Source organism: Nycticebus coucang, chromosome 19 (assembly GCF_027406575.1).
Source record: "Nycticebus coucang isolate mNycCou1 chromosome 19, mNycCou1.pri, whole genome shotgun sequence".
Taxonomy (NCBI): Eukaryota; Metazoa; Chordata; class Mammalia; order Primates; family Lorisidae; genus Nycticebus; species Nycticebus coucang.
Window position 1 is genome coordinate 40,312,052 of NC_069798.1, and position 26,129 is coordinate 40,338,180.

The 26,129-nt window shown below is 43.7% G+C and overlaps 1 protein-coding gene across 1 annotated transcript in view; it reads left to right on the plus strand.

Annotated features, from left to right (window-relative positions):
- The first annotated feature begins 2,494 nt into the window (after positions 1-2,494).
- SETBP1 (SET binding protein 1) overlaps positions 2,495-26,129 on the plus strand; it is a 408,545-nt gene continuing 384,910 nt past the window's right edge. The window contains exons 1-2 of the mRNA XM_053571729.1: positions 2,495-2,816; positions 23,016-23,669. Coding sequence (XP_053427704.1) covers positions 23,184-23,669 — 486 coding nt within the window. The 5' untranslated portion in view covers positions 2,495-2,816; positions 23,016-23,183. The remainder of the gene's footprint in view (positions 2,817-23,015; positions 23,670-26,129) is intronic.

Sequence of the window (26,129 nt, forward strand, 5' to 3'; positions counted from 1 at the left end):
CCTTTCTTTCCCCTGGTCTCACCTCTCATGATTCAAAGATGGGCTCCATGTAAGGAAGGAGCATTAGATAAGAAGTCAAGGGAAATGGAATCTATTCATGGCTTTGACTTAACTTAGTGACTTGAGAAAGTCTATCATTTCCTCAATTTTAAGATGATATTTTAAGATAAATAAGTGACTCCCAAGTGAACTTCTACAACACAATAATTCTATAGATTTACCACTTACAGTGAATTTCTAATAAGGCATGTGCTTCTCTGATCTTACAACATAGGAAGAAAGACCCCAAAATATGACTAGGTTATAGAAGGTAAAGAACTTGAGCAATAAGCTTTAATTCTGGTTTAGATGACATCAACCAGCCATATGCTTGTCCACAAACCCTTTTCATTTCTGGGACTCACTTTCCCCACTAGCGAATGTAGAAAATCGTCCACATGCTTGCTGGTGAGGCTGGTCTAGCTAGGATTCTGTGAGGTCTGCTTTCGGATTTCAGAAATCAGGGTACAGGAGCAAATGGGCAAAGGTCATCTGACTACAGAGAAGAGTTGTTTTGACATTGTATTTTGTGTCTTGATCTCTACTTCTATCATCAACTCATGTGCCCTACTGATTTTTTCTAATTAAGCATAATTGTCCCATTAATGACAATCTTCTAGTAATAAAGGAGAGTACAAGGCCTATTGAAACTTGCTCCACAGGAGGTCTTGCAGTGATGAGTAACAGAGGAAAAGTTTGTGGGCAACCGGAATATTCTTCTGAAAAATAGAAGATGATGTGAACACTTGGATCAGAAAAGGATGATGCTAACTGATTCTATCAGTTAAGAATCAGACTGAAATTCCATCCCAGTACATGGAACAGGGTGGGAGATGATTGTCCTGGGGTCTACCAACCCACTCCCCCTCACTCCACTTCATTGTGTGAAGAAGCTCCAGCCAGTGACCTACCCAGAGAGGCAGAGGCTGATGGGCAGGTGGGAAGATGTACCCCGCTCATCTCCAAATCATTCCTCAGTCCAAATAGTCCAAAACTCTTACTTAAAAGAAATCCCAGGTCTGCATTAACTTTACCTTACAGCAGAACAATCTGGAGACCTTCCTGAGTCCATATCTGCTATGTGTTGTCTTATAATGTAGACACGTCCCTAAGAGCCTTCCAGTCCTCAAGTTGCCCTAAAAAGGCCCCCTTTTGTAGGCCAAATACGAACGCTCAAAGAGATTAAAAATGCCGTATTTTTTAAGAACTGAAGACATTCCACCTTGTTCATTCCCACCAACCTGAACAGGCAACTGCATGTCAATGTGCGATTGTCATCTCTCTGTGCCCTTCCGGTCATCATGTGTCCAATTCTCGTGAATAGCGAGAAAGTGCACATGAGCATCTGAATACATACAAGTCACTTAACAAACCCCCTGAAAGTGAAATGTAATTACCAGGTTAAAAAAAAAAAAAAGCATCCAGTTTCAAGAGCCTATCACATTTCGCGTATGGGCGCGCAGCTTCCCCCCAACACTGCTCCTGTTGTGTCACACAGTGGCAGTGTTGAGCCCAGGAACCCGCGCCGAACCCACGGCAGTCCCCGCGGCCGCTCAGTCTCCGCGGTCGACTCCGCCGCGCAGGAGGCACTGGGCCGCGAGGGTTCTGGGGAGCGGAAGGGGCACGGGGTGTGTGTGTGGGGGGGCGGCCAGGGGTCTCCGATCGGCCTCCACGAACTGTTTTCCTTTCCCCCTGGCAAGAGCCCAGGTCCCTGCAGTGACCGAAATTCACCCAGATAGTGGGGGTAGAGGGAGAGGTTGTTAGGTGCTTTCCACAGGCTGCGCCGCCCTCAGGTCCAGCCAGGGAAGCTGCCCCGGGCCCCCAGGGTGCGGAGTGCGGGCGCCGGCGCCCCCTCCGAAAGAGCTCGTGGGGTGGCTGGCAGTCCCGGCTCGGCTCGGCCGCGTTGCCTCTCCGATCCTCCCCCATCCCCCGCCCGCTCCCTCCCCTTTCCTTTCACTAGGACTCCGGGACCCGGGAGAGGGCGCGGGAGGCAGGCACACGGGCCCGACCCCACTTCAGCGCTCGCTGGGGACGCGGGCGGGCGGCGAAGGGACGCGACGGGGGCGCGGGGCGGGCGCGGCCATGGAGCGGCAACGGCGGCCACACTAGCGACCGCGGGCGGAGGAGCGGGTGGGCAGGGCGGCCCGGCGCCGCGGACCGAACTGCACAGCTCAGCAAAAGCGCCCTCTCCCTCCGCGCGCGGCTTCCTGCGAGCCCAAACCCAGCAACATTTTTAATGCTCCAAACCATCCTTTGAAGAAAAGAAAAAAAATAGCACTGATCGGAGAGAAGGGATATATATATATGATATATACAATTATATATATATATAAATATATATATATATAATTTTTTTTGGCTCCTGCTAAAATTAGCAGGGCTTGCCGCGCGCCTGTGTGCGAGTGTGTGTGCGTGCGGGTGTGTGTGTGTGTGTGTGTGTGTGTGTGTGAATGTGATTACTCCAGGACTCCTCGGGCTCCGGAGACGCCATTTTCCCCCTTGATATCTCTCTCCATAAATCGGTGGCGCGGCGGAGGCGGCCGAGTCGGGCGGGAAGCGCGGGGCCGGCCGGGGCGCCCGCCGCTCGCCGCCGCCTCCGCGCGCCTGGGGGCCCCGGCGCCCCCAGCGCTGGCGCGGCCAGCTCGCGGCTCGCGGTTTGACAGATGCTCATCGTCATGGAGTTGCCGCAGCAGCACCTTTGGGGGCTCCGGCGAACGACCGGAGCCGGAATCTGAGCAAGCGCCCGGGCCAGCGGAGCCGTAGCCGCCGGGACATGGGTGAGCACGCGCGGCGACCTCGGCTTGGGAGCCCCGGCGCCCAGCCTCCCGCCGCGCCGCGGGCCCCCGCACGCCCGGAACCGGGGGCGGTGTGTGTGCCCTGCATGCAAAAGTTCACGTCGCCTCGCTGGGTCTTTGACTTTGCACCGGGCAGGAAGGGGAAGACGGGGCCGAGGGGGCGGGATGCCGGTCCCGGCGAGGTGGCTGGGGATGGGCTTGATTCCGACAGACCCGCGGGTGGGGAGCGATGCTGGCTCAATTGGAGTGGCCGGTTGGTGGCGGCGATGGTGGAAGCGTTGGGCTGGAAGGCTGGGAGCTTATTGAGTTTCGCCTAATCAGATCTCCCCCATCCCCCGCCTCTTGCACCCTCCCTCAGTCCTGCCGCCGGCTGGCGGGGCTGGCGGGTTTGGCGTTGGTTGGAGTGGATTCGGAGGGGGAGGGGGTAGGGAAGGGGTGGGAAGGCGGCAGGATTTTTTTTTTTTTTTTTTTTTTTTGCTCTCTTTGTAACTTGCAGGTTAAGTGGAGCTAGAGAGCTACATTGTAACCTAGTTGGATTTTTTTTGGGGGGGAAATGTATCAGAATCTAACGTGTCGTTAATAGAAAGAAGAACAGGCAAGAAGTGGTCCAGCCAGCGAAGGTTGGTGTGTGGTTGTGTTGTGGCTGTGTGTTAGTCTTTCTTTTAAAAATCTTAATCAATGGATTTGAATCTCTTTCTTATGCTCTCTGGTTTGGGGACTCTGAAAGGACAGGAATTCCCTTAAAAGCAGACGAATGCCTTTTTGAAAGCACGCATTGTGTGCGTTTCTAGGGGAGCCGTGGGCTTGGGAATTAACGGTAGGCAGGCTTCCCCGCTCGGTGGTTTCCAGTGGGAAATCACTCAGGAAAGGGAGCCCCTTCGGTATCGATTTATTGTTTTTGTCTTTCAGACCATTATCTCTTTGACCAAAATACTGTCTGAGAAGTTCCATAGAGACAAAGTCAGGTAAACAGGACTGGGCAGATCTTTAGCAAAAATGGTGATAACGGGGATGCTGTTTTCCGTGTCTGTTTGTGATGGAAGCTTTGTTGGGTAGTAGCAATTTCTGATCCGGTAGAGCATGCTGGTTCTAAAAAAACAAGTTACTGCCGAAATCCTGTATTCCAGCCCCCCTCCCCTACACACTCCCAGAACCCCTCCTTCCCCATCCACACTGCTTACTACAGTTCTGAAATCGGATCCAAGTAGAAATATTTTCATTGGAGATTGAAAGTTGTGCAGTTGGAAATAAGAGATGGGGCTGGAGGTATTGGGAGTGTGGAGAGGGCATTCTTACTGCCCCCCCCACTCCGTTTATTCTTTGCGTGTGTCTGTCTAAAAGGACTGTTGAGGGAGGATTTCCGATTCGTTTCCGTTTCAAATAAACTGTCCTGATAATCTCACGGTTGACATCGAATGCTAAAAGGGTAATTTGTGTGTCTCTTTATCCCTGCAGAAACTTTCCTGCAAAGGGCAGTTTATTCTGGAATTCTGCAACAGCTATTTTTCCTTCACAGTCTCTCCTCACCCCTCTCACCCCCAACTATCCATACCTTTTCCCTTAAAGTTTAGCTGGAATCCGTGGTCTCTAAGGACATACTATTGCTTTTCTCTTATATGTTATTTTATTTTATTTTCCTTTTCATTCCTTTGCTCTTCATCCTGTTCTTCTCCTTTTTCCCTCTTAGGTTTGTATTAAAAACTAGTTTTATAAAGTAGCTGTCATCAAAACTGTCCGGCAATTCAGTACCATCTCCTACTCTCTATAGATGGCATGTGTAATGTCCCATGTCCCATCCAAACTCTTCTTCTCTTCACTTGGTGTGTCTGTGTGTGTGTGTCTTCCAGGGAAGCGGGAAGTGGGGTAGAAAAGAGGGACTCAGAGAGAAAGGGTGTTGCTCTGTGCAGGCTACAACTGCACCACTGGGACAGACCTGGGTGTCCTGGGGAGAGGTTTCTTTGCACACCCCACTTAGATTTGTCTGGCTAGGGTGCGAGGGCGGGGCCCACTGGTCCTGACTGGTGAGAGAGGAAAAAGTTTGTAGCACTTAAGATGCAGCCAGTTTACCATCCCAGGCCACTCCCTCCCCCTTTCCCTTATTTCTGTGGCTTCCACCATCCTTAAACTCCCAGAGGGAGGCGTGATGCCTTTTACTCTAACATGGGGTTCCCAGGTTTTAGAGTGAAGTTGAAGGTGTTGTGTTTTCCCCTGTGCTTAATCTCATTGCCTGTTACCAGAAAAGGGTGTTAAGACAGAGTGTTTCGAGATCAGAAGGGGATGAATCGAGTTGGACACATGCAAACTTCAGGGAATGAAGCACCAGAAAAAATAAAAACTTAGTACTCATAGCGCCCCTTGGCACAGGATTCCTCCTCCCTCATTAAGAAAAAAAAAAAAAAAAGTCTTGGTTTTGGGAAGTTGAATTTGGTGTTAGACTGGGCTGTGGGAGCTGCTGGCCACCACAGTAATCTGAGCTGAGCAGGGGGAGGAGGTGGTGAGCAAACGCAGTCGGGAGCCAGAGTAAGGATACATACTTGTCTCTCTTAGCGGAAAATAGATGTGTCTCTGAAATAAACAAATTGTAGGTGGGGGAGGGAACGGGGCGTGCTGTGAACAGAAGGAGGAGCGGCTAAGAGGCAGCAGTGCCTGTTAGGAAGGGGCCCGCTTCTAGCTTGGGAGAAAATATCAACTGCCTTATATGTTCATGAATGGAACAGGCAAGTGAAGGGTTGTATCCAATCTTTGGTATGTTAACATCAGAATGTTACATAGGAAGGCTCAGCTGAGAGTCCCAGTTCTGGACCTCACCCAGGGGAAGCCTGGAGGTATTCCTGAGTGAGCCAAACAGCTCCTGGTGCCATGAGCATTTCTGGCCCTGGACTTGTATTACTCAGAAGGAGCTACTTTGTAAATCACCTGACCCAAATGAGGGCTAAGGTGGAAAGAAAACAGTGTTTGGGATCTTTGTAGAATTCACTTGAAAACAAATGCTAAGTGGGGAGAGGCAGGAGGCAGGATTTTGCTAAAGAATAAATAAATAGGTAGGCACTTTCTTATGGATTCCTTGTTCCATTTCTGCTATTATCTTAACTTGGAATTCCATTTAGGACCAAATCGATATATCTGTGGCACAGAAATATACCTTTATGACAGAAGAGTTCTCACAATATAGTCATTATTTTTAGTTGTACTTCATCTTTGCTCTAAAGCTTCTATATAATATGCCAAAGGAAGAAGATGAGAAATAGCTGGATGGGACATCCCTTCTGGGCCCTTGTGGAGAAGCTGACACTTGGCTGGACCTGGGCCTCCCAGAATGTCAGTTTTTCCCTTGGAGACTCTAAGTTTTAATTGAAACCAGAATGCTATCGAAGGGGGACCCAGCCAATGAAACTCTATTTTCTCTGATACTCAGGAATGGGAAATAAATAATTTTTGCTGATGGCATTTCAAGTTGCTTCAGTTTTGCTCCTGACAGAAGAATGGGGTAGATTATTAGCATTGTAAGGAGTTGCAGTGCCTTAAACATGGATGGGATAGTGTTACTGAGTTTCTTCCATGGACCCAGTGCATGGGAGAATCCTAGCAGGGGATGGGGTAGGAGACAGAAGATTGTTCTGTCCTGGAGGGTGAGCTGCCCTGGGCTATAGGAGGAAAGCTTTATGGAGGTCTTACTGCATGTTATTTTGCCTGGTTCTGAGATTCCGGTGAAGAAGGGAGCAAAACAATCCAATTCCATTCCCATCTTACGGCATGTTATGAAACCTGGTGACTTTCCCAAAATTATTTGTGCCAAAATTGATTAAGGAGTGCTACCATGATACATATTGCCATAAGTTTAGGCTTCTTTGAGAGCTATTTTTAAAGGCAACCGGGTATTTCACAAACTCTTCATGAAGTTGCAGACACTTTGGCTAGCCAAGCACTTGATAAGTGAGAAAAGAAAGCACCAAGATGTCCACAGAGCGTACTTGATGAATGCAAGGCAATGATGCCAGCCTATATTTTTGCTTGGCTTTGATTTTTCATTTCCATTTTCACTTAGCCTTCTATTACATTTTCATGCCCCCAAGACACATCAAGTTAGGCTATATACAGTTTGGGGCGACCATGACCTTGGATGACTGAGTCTAAGTTAATGGCCTTTAAAGTTCTCATTTAGAAGTGTCATGGTTTCAGGCCAAAGCAGCTCTCCTTTTAGAGTTGGTTTGTACCCTGTTAGTGGGTACCCTCTCAGGTTGAAGAAACATTATTTTTTTAATGGGCTTTGGCTGTTGACTTTCTGACATCATGGTCAAATAAAGAATGTGAGCAGCTGAGGACCTTAGGATCCCTTGGGAGAGGGTGGCCACCACTCCCAGGAGCTGATGAGAGTGACCAGAAAGATTCATATTGTGGGGAAAGCCAGCTGGGCTGACCCTCGGCACTTGCCTTTCCAAGTGCTGGTGAGGGACAGGAGATGGATTGTGAGCAGATAAGAGTTTCAGAACTTTGTCAGCTTGGAAAAATGTTTCCCTGATCCAACTTATCTTTTCCCACCAAAAATACTCCCTTTCATATGCATGGCATTTTGTTCTTTTCAAAAATATCTTTACATCACATCCGCCCCCTTGATTCTCCTAGGGAGGGAGGCCAAATAAGCATTTTATCTCCATTCGGAAGATGAGCCAATTGATACACTGAGTTGCCTGAAATGACACAAGTTGATGGCTGACCTGGGCCAGACTGCTGCGGTGAAGTGTGAAGAGCCTCACACCTGAATTGACAAGATCCACTTTGGATCCTTTCTCTGCTACTTTCCAGCTAACTGACCCCCGGCAAGTTATTTAACCTCTTTGAACCTCCATAACCTAATCAGTAAAATAGGGATAAAGATGCTTACCCTGCCTACTTCATAAGAGTTGTGAGGATCAAATAATACCAGCCAAATTCTGTAATTGAACTCTGGGAGGGTTTCCATGCCGCCTCCTGGAGACTGGTGCCTGAGATTATTGTTGCCATAGTCCAGAAGTTAATAACTTCTTGTAATGACCAGAAATGCCCACAAGGGCCTTTTGTGTTCTAATAATTACATTGATAAAAATATAACTCTATACACAGTATATGTATATGTTTATATCTGTTGAATTATTAGATGCCTACTATGCTGTGTACATCTGAGATTCAGAGTTGCAGTTGATAGCCAACCGGACTCAAGGATGTATAGTACTCAGGAAATGCTCTCTGAGTTAAGAATCAGAAAGAGAAAAAACAAACAAACAAACAAACAAAAAAAAAAACCAGGGACATATATAAAGGGAGGAGGGGAAGAGAGAGAGCACGCAAGAGAGGTCCTCCATCAGGGAACACAATAATTATGCGATTGCATAATCGCATTCAGTACAGAGTATCCAGCTGCTCTAAAGAAAAGAACTGACAGAATGATTGCCTGTGTCCTGGCACGTCTGGTCAGTTCTCAAGAATCAGAAAAGTTCTTCACAGCCCACTTGCTCCCTGACTCTTGGGTGCCCGCCCTCTTTCTTACCTTTTCCCATGATGCCTGGTCTTCCCTGCCCAGCAGCTCATACCACACACCTTGCAATGATCATCATTTATTGCAACATACTGCAGTCTCTGCTCCCGTCAGACTGGTTTTCTCACTGACCCTGGGCACCCTGTACACCTGCCCACACCTCAGTTCTGTCTGTGCCACCACCTCCTATGTGGGTGGTGCCCTCACTGCTCCCTTTTAGCCAGAGTGTCTACCTTTTAAAACAACTAGCAGCATCTAGCTGCCTCCAGGAAGACTTGCTGCTTCCTGCTAGCCAGCTCTTAGCTCTTCATCCCCAGTTCCCAGAGAACTTGAGGCTCAGACTTGTGTCTGGTTCCCTGCTCCTAGCACTTTGCTGTTTGTTGTAACTGACCTCCCCAAGTTGTGAGTCTTTGGTAAAAAGGGGCCAAGTTTACCCTTCAAATACCTATACTTACTTATCAATAATTTTTATTATCTTGATGAATTTACTTAGAGGTAGAATATTACTCATAAATGTTGGCTAAGGTGGGCTAAATCTCTGCAGTGTAGAACAACACAATGAGGGCCTCTGAGGCGCAGTGACTATTTACTTATATTAATGGCTTTTTATATTTTTGGCTACCTTACAGGGGCAATGGGCCAAACTCAGTTTTTCCCTCAAAGCCTAAGAGTTAACGCTATTTTACCACATGTGCATCTGCCCAGTTGCTGAGTCATTCATTCATTTAAACATTAAATAGTTGTCAAGTGCCTACAGGAGGTGCATCACCATTCTAACACACACAGTTCTTGACTGTCTCTGAAAATTCCGGTGGTAGTTTTTTATCCAGCACACTCATTTTAGTGCTTAACTATTTGATCTTCTTCGTTAAGTTCAAGTGCTTCTATGCTCCTGATAAATGAGTGAATGAGCCTGTCCATAGAGGAATGAAGAAGGCTGAGCAAAGGAAGGTACCCAGAGGGAAGAGTTCCAGGGCAGGCCAGGGAGGCAGGTTCAGGTGGGACTGGCTCCAGTCAGCATATGGTGTGATTGCCTTTCTGCTTCTTAGCTTGACCCTTGTAGAGTGAAAGAGTTGAGAGGGATGCAGAAAGTTCCTTCTGAAATTCTGTGATTCTGTGGCTAGATGATTTTCAGGAATTTTATACATTTCTTAGAGGCCAGAGTTCCTCAAACCCCTTTAATGGCATCCCAACAACTGTCCAAACCAATCCCACTGAAGATTCATGCATGTTATTACTAAGTGGTTAAAAGAGTGACAGAAGGGAAAGATGGTGCCCTGGAGCAAATAGGTTTGGGAGAAGCACCACATTAGAAGAGAAGAGCCAGGCCTGGAGGACAGGGAAGTGGAGCGGAAGAGATGGTGTGGTAAGTGTGAAGATATACTGCAAGGAGTATTGTGGAAGGAAGAAAAGGATTCAGTTAATCACATCTCTTTAAAGACTGGCTCCCTTTGGTGAAATAACTGAGCTGAATCAAGGGATATGGTTCACACAGACATCTTCTAGAAAGTCTATATAGAAAGTCTATATTCTCTATATAAGCTGGGCTTTGCCCATGCTGCCTGTGCCTATGAGGCTACGGATGCTTCACTTATCTCATGGATCTAAGGTGCTAAGTGTCATTTCTCCATGTGGCTTCTAAAGAGCATGAAGATTGGGTTGTGTCTATGCTCCTGGATGTTCTCCCTATCCTTATAGTACATGGTCTGCCTTGCCACATGGCAGGCTGTGTTCAATAATGGCTAGTGAGTTGCTTTGCCTGCATTTTGAGATCAGAGAGAGTGATCTAAAGCTTATGAAAAGTCAGAGCCCTTTGTTATTTGGATTTTGATGGGATTGCAAAAATTGAGCTTTGAGCACTCTGGTTGGATGCCTAGGAAGAGGGAAGTCCTGAGATGCAACAATTAATTTTAGCTCAGGGTTGGGATAAAAATGAAAGAAAAAAAAAAGAGCAAGCAATATTATTAGCCCAATTGGGTAAAAAGCAATTTCTTTTTTTTTCTTTAATCTGCCAATTATTTGCAATTCCATCCCTGGAAAGGAACTGCTTGGTGTTTGAACTTGTGCTTAGAGAGTGGAGACTGGAGAGAAGGTAAATTTGATGGATCCAATATAGTAGCTCTTCGTAAGCAGTGGGGCACTGATATGACTGCAGCAGAATAATGAAATCTGGGTAGCAAGTCTTGTACAGTTGTTGGTGACTGTGTCTGTGACCTATTGTTATTTGAGCAATGAGATCTTTGATTTTTTTTTAAGTGTTGATTAATAGTGGTGGCTAAAAAGGATGATTTGATGTGAAAGCTCTGTGAACCTTCTTTCTGCTCATTACTTTGTACTCAAGATCTCTATTACAACTATTTTTTCTTGATCCACAAATATTTATTAAAGTATCAGCATTACAGCAGTGTGAGCCATTGTGCCTTGTACTGTTGGGTAGGAAAGTTCTGCTCTGAGTTGTGGTTTCTGTCCTGGCAGAGTGGGCAATATATCTGGAGGTACACGCTTGGCTCAAATGGAAAGCATCCATCTGTAGTCAAAGCAGGAACATGATCAAAGTGGAATTTGACTACTTTGTGATCAGGAACAAGATATGGTTGGGGAAAGCTTCAAGGAAGACGTGTTTCGGATTTATTTCATGGATAAAGTGAAAAAAAGGAGACATTCTTGGGGAGCAGAATAGGTTTTACATGGGACAGTGGCAGGACAGAGTTCAAGTGTGAATTTGGAATTGCCTCAAGGAAATGAATGCTAATAATACTGACTGAGCATGAGCAGGGCAGGCCTGAAGATGAAGGTGCAGTTGGCTGATGCTGAGGGGCAGACCACCCATAGCAGGCTCCTTCTTGGTCTTCTGTCCACAGTGAGGAGAAAACCCAGAATCCTCTAAATTGGAATTCACTGCCTGCCTTAATTCAAATCCAACCATTTCACAACTCTCTGAGTTATCAAATGCATTTGTTCATTGACATTAAACATGATTATGGCCAGATTCTGAGGGATGCTATGGGGACCCCAAGAGATGGAGAGGACAAAGTGTCTGCCCTTAGTCTGGGTGCAAAATGCAGTAAGAGCTTATGAAACTAAGTGGAGGACCATCAGCAGATGCTAAGTACTTAAGGCCCAAGCCCTGGATTTTAGTGGAGGCTCAGGTGGGCCAGTATCTCCAGGGGTTAGACAGACCAGAGAGCTAGAATATGAGCTGAGTCCTGGACAATGGGACAGTGTAGGAGAAGGCATAGAACAGCAAGGAAGATCATTCACTTTGAAATACAGAGGAGAAAAAGCCCAGTTCATCACTGGGTTCTGGGGAGTGTCAGGCAGTGAGATGCGTGGGATAGGGGGTTCTGTGACAAATGGGCCAAAGATTCATCTCCCCTGAGCTGGGATAGGGAGCCATGACTGTAGCTGTCCAAGTGCTGGGGCAGCAGACCTGAGCAGGAAGACTTCCCCCCTTACCACATGGGTAAGAACCCTGACATCTGACTGTGCCATCCACCACTAGGTCTGTCTGCCACTAGCTCTTCAGTTTGGAGTTCAAAAGGGGTATCTTGAGAACAAAAAAAAATAAAACTACATATAAGCATTTGGAATGTGGATGGGCTGTTTTAGAGAGCATAACATTCTGTCATAGTGGTACTTGTCTCCAGGAGTTTGATGTATAATTGGAGAAAGACATATACAAGTTTCGGTAACAATGCAATGTTTAAATGGCAATTCAAGATAACTAGAAAAAAAATATTATAAAAGAAGGGAAGTGAAGCTCATATTTGTTTAGTTCTCTGTTATGCCTAGCATCTCCTTTTCAGCAGAAGCACAAACATGTAAAGTGTCAGATTACACTTTATGTTCAAAGGACAATTGGTTGACAGATCAAGGAATTTGAATTAAGACTGAACAGGTAGTCTGGTCAAAGTTAAAAAGCTTTGAAAGAAAGACACTGTTATTGGTTAGATTGTTCAGTTTATCACCATTGTCTCTAAGGGAGTCTATCATTTCCCGCCTCAACTTAGAAATGGCATGATGGGGGCCCAGGGTTTAAGGGACCGATAATGCTGAGTATCTGAATATTGGTGGCATATAGTTCAAATAACATCTGGAGTCAAACACAACTACCTCTGTGATTTCAACAAATCCTTCCACTTTAATTTTCTTATCTGTAAAATGGACACATCCTGGGTTAAATCAGATAATAAATCTGGGATAAATAAGATAACTTTAAAATGTAAAGTTAAATCAGATGTCAAACTTGTGTAAACTTAAAGCATACCTGATACATGTTAGAAGGATAATTTTTTCACCTTGTGGATCTCTGCTACCCTATTTGAATAGGAATTATGGTCACATTACTTCTTACAGTTTTACCATATTTAACTCATTTTGGCACTACACTGCTTATATTATGTATTTTTTTCCTTGTAAAATTCTATGAAGAGAATTAGGAAGAGCAAATGAGAAAACTTATGCCCAGAGGGTTTAAGTGATTGTGGCAATTCAGATGGTAAATTGGTTTTAGAACTCAGGGATGGAAAAGCAACTGTGAGATTTTGGTCAAAAGCCAGCATCACTTTATGTTTTAGATACATCATAATATACAAGTGAGAGGGTTTGGAATTGTAAATACCCGGTACAGGCAGTGTTCACCCTTGAGTAAATCTTTAATGTCTCTGGGCCTTAGATTCCATGTCTATAAAGTGAGGACAAGATCTTCAGCATCACAGGGCTGTGGTATGGATTGAATTGATAATGCTGGTAGAGGGCTCGGCACAAGTTATTGGTAATGTTTACCCCCTCCTTCACCATGATGGGGCACATTTCTTGACAGCAGGAAGGAACATAGGCAACAAGTAATGTGCCAAAGCCATAAATCAACCTGCAGACTTGAGGACTGGTCCAGTCAGTGCTGCAGAGCCAAGACTCAAGGCTCATGCTGTTGTGTTGTGTTACTGCTCCCAGAGGAGGCACTATGTTTTCTGGTAGAGCAAGAATTATCCGGTCATGGATGGTGTACCCAGTCTCAGGTCTCAGAGGTTTGATCCATTTCTCTTCCTATCATGGGTATCCTTGATCTGAGAGGCCGATGCCATATGCTCAGTTTTGTGTTGGATTCAGCTAACCAGCAGACTGAGTTGCAGAGCCAGCAGTATCTGATAAAGAGGTGAAAGGGACCAGCCCTAGCTTTGAAGGGTTTCTGGTTGTCAAGTTGAAGAGACAAAGCTCAGTACCTGGGAGTGTCAGAGCTGGAAGGGGCTAGAGTGCCTCTCCTTTTACAGATTAAGATGGGGAAGATTCAAGGAGATAAAAAAACTTGCCTGAGACCACCAGCTCCACAAGGCAAACAGGGAGTGGAATCTGGCTGAATCCAATATTTTTTTCGTCATGAGACAAAACTGGGAACAATAAGAAAGCAATACTCAAACAACAGCAAACACTCCAGTTAGCAGGTACAATTGAAACTAGTCATCTGTGCTTCTCATCATGTTCATCAGGGCATTACTTGGGATCTGTGAAGAGATGGCAGCACTTAGCCAAATGCTAGCTTGGGTGACATAGACCACGGGAATAATAAAACTCAAAAAAAATTGGACACTTATATGAAGATGATCCCAGTGTGTTCTTTCATAATTATTATCTCATTTAATCTTGAATTACTTCCCCAAACATCCTGAAAGTAGGATTATTACCCAATTTCCATGTGAGATTGAAGAGATTAAATGTTTCCCACAAACATAATGACTAAGTAGGAAAGAGAGACTAAGTAATCTAAACCCATGCCATCAAAACAGTGCCACATCCATTCTTCTTTTTAAGAAAAGACATGGTTTTGATACTTACTGTTGGATAGTGACTGTCAATGTTTTTTAGGCTCTGACCTATGTAGAGACCCATTTAAAACATGGCCCCTTTCCTCATGGAGCTTCTGGTGTGGTAGGAGTGACAGAAAAGTAAATGAAATATTAAAACACAATTTGCCAAATGCTTTGATAGCAGAATGCCCAGGGAAGTGAGAGCAGCTCCATCTGTGCATGTGTGTGTACATGTGTGCACACATGTGTATGTGAGGGGAAGGGGGAAAATGGGAAAATGGGAAGGTCCAGACAGTATCTGTGAAGGAAGTGAGACTGGACTCCATTCTCACAAGATAACTTAGAGTTAACCAAGTGGAGAAAGGAGAATGGGCCATCCAGCCAGAGCACAAACAGGGAGGCTTGAGGGATCTGTGGCTCATGAGATGGTACTGGAGAAAGTGGTGGGTGAAGGACTCAGGCAGTGCAGGGTGGAAGAGGTGAAGTATTGTCAGAAGTGTACCACACAGGTGGGTAGTTTAAAAAAGCACTGATTAGGAGCTTTGTTCTTTGATGTATTTACAGTGTCAGAGAACTGTGGTGGAGAGCTGCCTTTGTCTCAGCTGCTGATTGAGAGTCCGGTAAGAGTTGGGTCACTTGGTAAATTTACCATTGTTGATGGAGCATTTACTCTGGGTATATCAGCGGCAGGAAGGAATTCAAGACAGATCACTGAGAGTCAGAGGCACCTGAGTCAAATGGTGTCTGGCTGGCCTCTCATTCCACATTCACTGAATCAGTAACTTAGAGTGAGTCTTTATGCATCAGAAAGTGTGCCAGGCCCTGGGAATTACCAGAGTGACAAACATGGACACAGGTCTCATCCCCCAGGGCTAATTGTCTAGTGGAGGAGGCAGAGTTTAAACCAAAAGTGGCACAGGTATCTAAAGTTCCATGCTACTAAGGCACTGAATGGAGAGTTCTGATCTGGTTTGTGAAAATTAGGGAAGAGACATTTGACCTCAGGCTGAGTAATGAAGAGGTGTTAACTCTAAGTGGGCAGGAGGAGGATTTCAGAAGCATGCTTAGTCACATGAAAAGCCACTTGTGATTCCCTACCTAAATACCATAGAAGATGTACAAAAGGGTGAATGATCAACCACCTTCAAAGCCACAGTCAGACAGTCTCATGCCAGAATCTGACAAGAGATTCTAACAATGAGTTTAGGTTGAAACTACAATTGCTTTTCTATCTGTAATCAGGTAGGATCAAACTCCATCCTTTGATATCGTTTGACCTCTCTGATCAGAGATTCATGTTTTCTGTCAACCAGAGAAACAGGCAGTCATCAGGTTTACTTCATTGAAAACATTTTTTTTTTGAGACAGAGTCTCACTTTGTCACTACTGCAGGTAGAGTGCCTGGCATCATAGTGCACAGCAACCTCAGACTCTTGGGCTCAAGAGATTCTCTTGCCTCAGCCTCCTAAGTAGCTGGAACTGCAGACACTCACCACAATGCCCAGCTATTTTTAGAGATGGGATCTCACTTTAGCCCAGGCTGGTCTTGAACCTGTGAGTTCAGGTGATTGACCCTCCTTGGCCTCTCAGAGTGTTGGGATTACAAGCATGAGCCACCATGCCAGGATCTTCATGGACAACTTTTACAAAAACAGCTAAAGACTTCCCCCTTCCCTCACATCATTGTGCTTATTCACCAAGGTTATAGCTCTCATTAGACAAATAGGTTAGACTGGAGGGGATGGTTTGGGAGAAAGGGAAGTAGCGCATTGTCTTGTGGACAGAGATGTTTCTCTGAGTAACTTAGAGTGCAGTTCCATGGAGTCTTTGTCATAGTCTGAATTTAAGAGTCTTACCGTTCTACTGTTTAGCTGTTTCAAGAAATTAATAGAAGAAACCCTTCTTAGTCCAGCGAGATAGGTGTAGATGGACGTCTACTGTCAGCGGCATTCTAGTAGATGCTTATATTCTGTTCTCCATATTTGTTTAAGCCCTGATTTGTAAAATTGCTATTTCTTAAGGTGTAAGCACTCTTACAGTAGCTTATTTTCTTTCTTTCTTTCTCTTTCTTTCTTTCTTTCTTTCTTTTTTATTACATCATAGCTGTGTACATTAATACAATCATGGGGTACAATGTGCTGATTTTATATACAATTTGAAATATTTTCATCGAACTAGTTAACATAGTCTTCATGGCATTTTCTTAGTTATTGTGCTTATTTTCAAGGCACTAACTCAATGCCACTGAACATAACCTGAGAAGAGATGCACTCAGTGGATTCTCATGAGCGCATAGGGATGGGCTGCAGCACCCTCCTATTCACCAGAAACTGAGATGATCCCTGATAACAGTAAAACCTCTAAGAGAGGTATTTGTTCAGCTTCCTGATCGCTGGAAGGTAGAGTCACAAGCAGTCCAGTCCTTTTACTGTAGTTCTATGGTGCTTCTGTATGACTGTCTTCTTGTCAGTGCATGAGTAAAGAAACAATCTAATGTGAGGGCTGAGAGGGAAAAAACACTTAAAACCAGGTAAAGGGGAGACTATAATGAAAATCAGTTACTACAACAAAATAAGAATTTTAGAAAGCCGTCTGGCATCTTCAATAAAAGGTAGTATGCCCCAGAGGAACATGACATGAAGTGATAAGGAGGGAGTAGCCCAGATGAAAAGACATCAGAGTCAGCTGAAAGGAGGATGAATAAAGTAGAAAAGACTGCAGGGACATCTAATGTGCAATTGTGGACTTAAAAATCCATAATGAGTTGATAAAGGCAAAAGGAGCATGAAAAATAGAATCCAATTGGTAGTATGGAGGACAGTATGCTCTCCCATAAAGCAAAGTAAAGAAATAAAAACAATAAGAGAGAAAGTAATAGAAATGGAGAACACAGATGAGTGTTCTAAACTAAGAATTTAATTTAAGAGAAACATAGAAAGAATTACCAAAGGAATAATTGAAGGGAATATTCCTGAGCTAGAAAGAACTTGCATCTACAGAACCAAAAGAATCTTGGAGTTCTAGGAAAATTGTAAAGAAAGAGATCCACACTGCACTTACTTTGCCATTCATAAAATCCTAACATAATGAAAAAAAATCTTTAATTATAAAGGTATAAAGCAAGTTGTCTACAAAGGAAACAAAACCAGGCCTACCTCCATTTTCTTTTCAACTATTTAAATGTTAGAAAACATTCTACAGAGTTTTCAGGCAAAGTTTAGCCCTGAGAATTATAAAGTCAGCCCAGTGTCTTTTGCATAGGAGGGAGAAAGAGGCACTGGGCATTGTGAGAATCTGCAGAATGTGGAGACGAGGGAGGACTGAACATGGGGAGCTGGGAATGAGGCAGATCACCTTCTCTATATTTGTGCTTACTTGCCTTTAAGACCTGTAAAGGACTTGTGTTACTCTTTTATTTATTTTTTGGTAAGAAGCATAGAATTTTACTACTGAAAAATAAATGTTAAAAAATATAAATAAAACTCATAATTTAATGAGGTAAGTTAGTAAGACAGGTTTTCTTTGTTTTGTCTGTTTTGCTTTTTTTTATTTTTTTTATTTAGTTGATGAAACACAGAGGCTGAAAGGAGAGTTTCTAAGTGGCAGAACTAGGCCCTAGACTCACTTCTGAGGACTCCTGTTGAGTATGCTAAGGACTCTATTATTTCTGCCATATTGTCTTTTTGGAAAGCAATAACCAGGATGACCCTGGCTGACAGGTGCATGGTGCAAAGCAGAAGGGGGAGGTGAATGAGGCAGGGAAAACCAGCTTAAGTTGGTCTGTTCATTTAACAGTTCAATCAAACAACATTTCTTGAGTATTCATTATGGGCTGGGCACTGAGCTAGAGGTTGGGATTGCATGTGTGAATAAAATGCAACTGAAGCCTATTCTCAAGAGAATCAGAGCACTACTGTAAGGGAGAAATATGTTTCCATATTGAGCAATAATGCCTGTAGTCTAGGAACTTGATAAAGTCTCGTCCATAAATCAGGCAAAGTCTAAGGCACTGGTTCTGTAATTCCAGCCCATCAGAACCACCTGGAGGGCTTGGTAAAAGCCAGAGTGCTGGGCCCCATCCCAGAGCCCTGATTCATTAAGTGGGTTTGAAAATTTACATTTCCCTAAACTCCAGGAAAAGTAAGAGTTCCCCAGACAGCAAGTGGAGAATATATCTTGGACCAGGAGAAATTCAACCATCTTGCAGATTTGGAGAGACGGGGGAGGATGCACTCTCTGACACTCATTTAGATATTGGCGCATCTAGCCAAGCAGAAGTCCTTTCCTGGGCCACTCAGAGAAATAGCTGTGCAGGTTCACACTGTTTGTTTTGGAGTGTCCCTATAGGTTTGTGGCTGCACAGGGTTAAATTATGAAGTGTTGAGTATGGAAGAGACATTGGTCCTGCCCCATTCCTGACTGACGTAAGTATTGCTAATGGAGGCAGAATGGCTTGTCTAGCATGTGGCTGCCTATAAGAGCAGAGCCTGGAGTAGACACTCAGTTTCTGAACTCTGGTCTTGGTATTCTGAAACCTCTGCTTCCTCAAGGCCTGCTATACAGCTATTTCCTAAGCAGGTGTGTCATTTTAACCCCCCCTGCCAACCGCCCCTGCCTGAGTCCTGCAGGCAGCCATAGAAGGGTTAACTTTCGTTGGACTAGAGGCCTTAGCTAAGGACAGAGTGTCCATTGTGTGCTCGCCCCCTCAGGAGGAGTCACTGACTGTTGGAATGTGACAAAGCAAAACATTCTTACCTTGTGTTGGCTTCCCCAATTCTGAGTGCGTGAGTTCCCACCTGTGTTGGTCATAAGATGCTCCCTGTTGACTCCCTAAGTCACCCCAAAAATGAACTGTGAATTTGGGGTGGCAAGTACATGCTGGGGAGAAGACCAAAGGAAGGAAAACAGCAGCTTGTGCTTTGTGTGCTGGTGAAGTAAATGGACAGGTTAGGTTCCTTTGTTCTTTGCTTCCAAAAGCATTTTTAAACTGTGTTTTTTCTAAGGTGAGGGGCACATGTGGACACAAGGGGCTGGCTGAGGATCCTTAGGGGAGGCAGCAATTTGGTGGAGGCTGCCTAGGTGGGTGGAGCTGCAGTCTAAGTGGTTTGAACCACAAGATGTGTGCTAGCTGTCAGGGGATAATTCAGAGAGAACAAATCTTGAAATCCTGCAAGTGCCTGATTTGGCATTGGATGCTGTAAGCATGATATTACTATAGTTGATCTCCAGCCATTCTGATTTATTTTTTAATAGAGTGAGAAAAATAAGATTTATGTACTCAAAACAACCTGAATTTATGATCTATGTATAAATGACTTAATAAAAAAAAGAATAAAACCACCCATTTAAAGTGAAAAAAAAAAAAAAACAACAAAACAATAACCTGAAGACAATGCAAGACAGATGTTTAGCAGCAAGCCATATGGCTAGCTGCAACATCAATCAGGCCAGGCATGAGCACCCTGGGCCAGGTTTACAAAATGTTGTAATGGAGAAGTGAAGACTTGGGCATGACCTGGAAATATGGGAAGGTTTGGGATCTCTTGGTTCAATTGTTCATTCATTTCTTCATGCAACACACTTTAGGAGACCACAGGTGTACATCAGACATTGCACGGTTAGAGGTAGGAGACATGAGAACAGATTCCATTAAAAAAAAAAAAATTCTGGAAGAACTATATCTATGGGTGTTGTGTTGCTGTAGAGACTGGTTTGACTTGAGTAGAGAATGTAAGTTGGTGTAAGGGTTATTAGCCCTGATGCTGAACTCTTAAAGTGAGACCAGCATGGAAAGTCTGGAACCAATGTGTTCCTAAAGATTGGGACAATAGGAAACTGCATTACTGTTTTGACTATAGTATTTATTATGACATACCCACATTGCCCTGCTTCAGGTTCTCAAGCAACAAGAATCAAATTTCAGCTGTGACATCCTTTCCCCCCCTGCCTCCAATATCAGGTTCCCTTCATACAACCCTTGCACCACATGCCGGAATTATCTTCCTAAAGCAAAGGTTTGATAGTGTCCCTTCCCCCTGACCTTCCTTAAATGGCTTCCCATTACCTTGAGATAAAATCCAAACTCATTAGTGTGACATTCAGCAATGTCTGTGATCCGGCTGTAACCTTTTATTTCCAGCCGTAACACTTACCAGTTTCCATTTTTGTGCCACTCTCCCGAGCCAAACATCAACTTTTTCTTCCTGAGCATAGCCTCGCATACTTCTACCGGGGTCAGTCCTCTCACACTGTCCCCTCTGGTGGCCATATGTTTTTTCCACTCTACTTAGGAAAACCCCTTAAGATCAAAGCCATATCTTAGGCTCTCCGTGAAGTCTTCCTATGGAGTTTGGTAGTGATCTAACTCCTTGCCCAAGTGGAAAATAATTTCTCTTCCTTTAGTTTTATTATAATACATGTAAAATTCTGCTTTGTTTTAGAGTTATTTCTTAAATCTCTCTTTAAAAGTATAACTTTTGTAAGGAAAGACATTGTATTTTCAAAACCTTATGGTCTTGACTTGAGGACAACTGAAAATAAATTATTGAATCAAATTGTCATTTTTTTATGGCTCCCTTATTACTTGAATTTTAAGTTTTGGAACTTCGTCTTCTACATCTAGTTATTTATACTGTTAAATGTAAGGAACTCTGAAATGAATCATTTTTTCAATGGAAGATATTTTCTTAATATTAATAATACCGTCACTTTGTGTTCCTATCCATGCATCTGAAGTTTAGGTTTTGTCTTCTTTGATTTCATCACAGAATCTGCAACATACATTTTCTTATTGTTCTAAGGTCCAAATAGATTTAGTTCAGAAACTTCTTACATAGGCTATGTCTCACCTTTTGTCCTGACCCAAGGATACTTTATAGGTACATATTAGAGTTTTGAAAGGTAACATTGGAGATTCCTGCCACAGAAAATACATTTTAAACATCACTGACATAAGAAGACATGGCTTGCAATTTGTGGCTTTTTAAAAATATTCTGGGGGGTTATTTTTATTTTTTTCCAGATTGATAATGGCTTGCAATTTGTAAGGATCTGGGCTGTAGTCTGAGAAAGTCTACTGGATTCTCTGCTTGGCATGTTCTGAGTGTGTTGATTTCTTCACCAGCTAATGGTGGTACCTGACACTAGCAAGCGAGACTTCAGTGAATGTTGACTTGAATGTAACTTTTAAAAATTATATTCATTTTTGGGCGGGTAAGCAGATTAGTCTAGATGAGACAAAGAATCTTTTAAGTAAAAGAAATACCAACTGTCAACTGAACTAACTTCTTTCCCCCTCCTCGAGTGGGAACTCTGTGCCTTTTGTAGCGTGGGTCAAGGCAGCTGTTCAGGTTATGCTCAGCAGCTTCAGCAAAGATGCTCATGTGCTCACTAGGGCAGTTTCTCTCTCAGAATAGCTGCATTCATTGGCTCTTCCCTGACGTGGAAGCAGTTATAAAGGTGACTTTCTGCAGGGCTGGTTCAGGCTTTCTGGGGAGCAGGGTTTGTGTTGGAGGGGCTGCCTTCCTGGCTGGCTTCCTTGCTTGGCATCCGCTAAGAATGTGCTGATACTAGAGGAAGAACACACACACCCTTGTGTGTAGGCTTCCAGTTCTGGGCTGTTCTGATGTGCGTTTGTGCGCATTGTTGGGCATTTCCTGGTAGGCACATTTGCTGGCCAGTTCTTTAAATTGATGGGCTTGGAGGCAGAAACCTAAGACGTACAATAATGTCTTCTGCTGGGAGTGTTCAGTAGCTCAGGAGGCTTGAGTCTGAGCTGGCCTCCTTCCTAAGGCTGGGAGGATGTCATGTCTTGAGGTTTTGTGCAGCCTTAGTACTCTAGGTTTTCTTTTGAGAATGAGCATTTGGTCATTGAACATTGGGAGTGTGAAATTGGGAATTCTGGGACATGGGACAAAGAGGGGTGAAGGACAGTTTAGCTGATCCTATGGTGGCTCCGAGACAGCCTGACTGATTTTTTTCTTCTCATGTGGGAAGAAGGCAGAGATGATCCTGGGAGAGATTTCTGACACTTCCGTAGACCTGTAAAATTCCCCTTCTCTCCCTCTTTCTTTTCTACTATTATGTAGACAAAATGCCACCTCATGTAAGAAGCCAGAAAGGGATTTAAAACTGTCTAGAATGACTATTTTTAGTTAAATAATTGATAACGATTACATATCGTTGTTTTGTGTCAATGGAAATGTTTGTTTAGTTTTGCATTAACATAGTGTTATAAGTGATTTCCTCCTGAACTCTTCTTGTTTTCCCTTTTCAAATCTTCACATCTCAGCTTTGCATTTGTTTTTGGAAATAGAAATCTTAGCATAATTGAAATAATGCATAAGAAAAAATGATAAGAAGAGAGTGGTTAAGAGGTCGTCAAAATGTCCTTCCTCCAAAGGGCGGGGAGGTCTGCCAGGCAGCTTGGGGGCTGTGCTCAGCTTTGCAAGCTGTTCTTCACAGGTTAGAGGGAAGTGGTGCAAAAGCCAAATACAGTTCCCACAGACCAGAGCCCCAGCAGCTCCGACTTCTCTTTCGTCATGGTTGGTTTTGCCAGTGACTCAGCCAGCTGCGGCTTTGGTATAAGAAACCTCTAGCTGGAGGACTTGCCTCTCTTATCTTTATTCTTGGGCCCACAGCCATAAAATTAAATACAATCTGATAAGAAGGTGGGAATCCGTATGTTTCCTTCTGTGCTGCAGGAAAATCCAGTCTGGGAATATGTACATTCTGGTTGGATTTCTTTTCCTCATTTTTTTTTCCTGATGTCATAACTGAGTGGAAAGGGGCTTCTGGAACTTAGATTGAGTGCCTTTGGGGGTCATTTTTCTTCCTACCATGGCTAATTCTCTCTCTGCTTCTCAGTTGCAGATCTGATCTCTTCTGAACACATCATCGTGTCTCCATCCCTGGGACTCTGAATCCAGCCAGACCACTTTGTTGTTGGAATTTTGGTTGTCATCTCTTTTTACCTTTCCCTTTTCCCTTCCCCCCACCCCCTTCCTGGGAACTCCTGAGGACTGTAGGATTGTCATGGAGTCCAGGGAAATCTTAAGCAGCTCCCGGCAAAGAGGGGGCGAGTCAGATTTCTTGCCTGTCTCCTCCGCCAAGCCCCCGGCTGCTCCTGGCTGTGCAGGAGAACCTTTGCTCCCTGCTTCAGTACCTGGGAAGGGGATCCCCGTGGGCGGAGAACGCATGGAGCCGGAGGAGGAAGATGAACTGGGCTCAGGGCGGGATGTGGATTCCAACTCCAATGCAGACAGTGAGAAATGGGTGGCAGGAGATGGCCTGGAAGAGCAGGAGTTTTCTATCAAGGAGGCAAACTTCACAGAGGGAAGTCTGAAGCTGAAGATTCAGACCACAAAGCGGGCTAAGAAACCCCCGAAGAATCTGGAGAACTATATATGCCCACCTGAGATCAAGATCACGATTAAGCAGTCTGGGGACCAGAAAGTGTCCCGTGCTGGGAAAAATAGTAAAACTACGAAGGAGGAAGAACGAAGCCACTCCAAAAAGAAGGTAGGAAACCCCATCCTAAAGATTTTTTATTTCTTTCTCTGTTTTTGACATTTTTATTCCCAACTTTTTAGCATCTATTTTCATACTACAGTTGGCCCTTGAACAATGTGTCCCTCACAGAAAATTTGCATATAACCTTAGGCTATTTAAATAAAAACTTCCTTCATGTATTATACACTGCAGTCTTCAAATAAAGAAAGCTAGAACCCGGTTTCTTGTACCCTCAATGAATCCCCAACCATAAAAAAAAGGAAGAATTCTTTATTGACTAAAAAAAAAGAAAGCTAGAAAAAATAAAATATTCTTTAGAAAACCATAAGGAATAGAAAAATTATATTTACTATTTATTAAGTGAAAGTGAATTGTCACAAAGGCCTTCATCCTCCTTATCTTCCTGTTGAGTTGGGTGGAAGAGGAGGAAGAGGAGGGGTTGGTCTTGCTGTCTTAGGGGTGGCAGAGGAGGAAGAAAATACATGCATAAATGGGCCTGCACAGTTCAAGCCCATGTTGTTCAAGGGTCAACTGTGCTTACTTTTAGTCGCTTTGATGAAATATTGAGGGCTGGCCAGACACAGTGGCTCATGCCTATAATTCTTGTACTCTAACAGGCTAAGGAGGGTGGATTACCTAAGCACAGGAGTTTGAGACCAGTTTGAGCAAGAAGGAGACCCTGTCTCTACTAAAAATAGAAAAATAAGGCAGGCCTGTAGTCCCAGCTACTTGGGAGGCTGAGGCAAGAAGATTGCTTGAGCTCAAGAGTTTGAGGTGGTTGTAAGCTGTGAAGCCATGACTGTACCCAGGGTACAAAGTGAGACAATGTCTCAAAACAACAACAACAACAAGAGAAGTATTTAAGACCTCTGGAAGAAACACATCAGATGTAGTCTTGGTATAATGTCAAGTTTATTATGATATCTTGTAGCCACTTGAAAAAAAAAAAAAGCTGTTAGAATTGTAATTCTGAAGATTTTTTGTAATTCTAAAGATTTTCTATTTATTGTTGCATTGCAGCCCATTGGCTGGGTCAGCTAAGCCATACATGATCTTCAGGTTTGTTTGTTTTTTTTCTTTAATATTTGTGTCTTTTCTCATAGGAATAGGATGTAGAAAAAATTTGGTCAATCAGACCAATCAAGAACTGTTAAAACCTCCTTCTGGTTTCAGTCATTACTATTATACTGTAAATCTTCCTGAGATTAATCACTCTCTGACTACCCAGTCTTTACAGTACATGGTAACTGAGGCTCTCACAATGATGAGAGATCATCATTCTGAAAATCAATGAAGAACATTAGAACTGGAACTAGAGAAAGAAAAAAAGGGGTGGGAGCAGGCGATTATCCTTAATCTTTGTCCAACACAACATGGACTTTTAAGATTGATTATTGAATGAACTTAGTTGGTTTTATTTTTCTCTTAAACATGAAACATGGATGTGCAAGGAATCTAGAAAGGTGTTTGGTGGTGTCAACTGGCTGTAAATGAATGGGTCTATATTTGGTTTAATTTATTTTGTATCATAGGGAATTATAGTGACCTCCATTGCTGGGAGAGGTGTGGCACTCTGCTGTGATAGCAGAAAACTGCCTTAATATAGAAAGTTTTTGTCTTCAAGAATCTTTGGGGGGGTGGTGCCTGTGGCTCAAAGGGGTAGGGCGCCAGCCCCATAAGCCGGATGTTGCGGGTTCAAACCCAGCCCTGGTCAGAAACTGCAAAAAAAAAAAAAAAAAAAAGAATCTTCGGTGCTACGAATGTCTCTAAAAGAAGCCCTTTTCTTGACAGTTATAAGGTTCTAGGTTGTAGGTGTTAATCAGAGTCTTTGTCTTTCTCTCCCTGACATTTGATCATGTATTTGGGCTCTAGCCATGGTGGATTAGCTAAAAATGGCACAGATGAATGACCCCACTTTTTTTTTTTACAGCCCAGAAGTAATCCATAGCATTTTTGTTACCAGTATTTTTTTTTTTTTAGAGTTTCGGAGTAGTTATTTTCAATTAACCACTGGGAATCATATTATTTCTTTAGTATAGGGCTTGTGTTCTTCCTCTTACTAAGTATTTTGGCTGACTTATTGCTTGTCAAATGCAAGAGTCACCTAGAAGATACTTCTTAGGGCCGGTAAATGTGTCCTCCTTTTGAAATTGGAAATCCTGCATCCAGAAACCTCCTCAGTTCCTGCTGAACCAGGACAGTTGGTCACGTTACTTCAACATTTTGGAACACAAAGGCTTCTTTAGAAACTGGCTTGTTTTGCCGGAGTATACCAGTTGTCCTTTCCTCTCCTTCCATTACAATTCTGTAGTAATTTCTCGGTTCTCTGTCCTAAAATCAAAGATTATTTCAATGTTCCTAAGAGAGTTGAGTTTTTCTTTTTTATTAAATCATAGCTATGTACATTAATGCAATATGGGGTACAATGTGCTGGTTTTATATACAATTTGAAATACTTCCATCAAACTG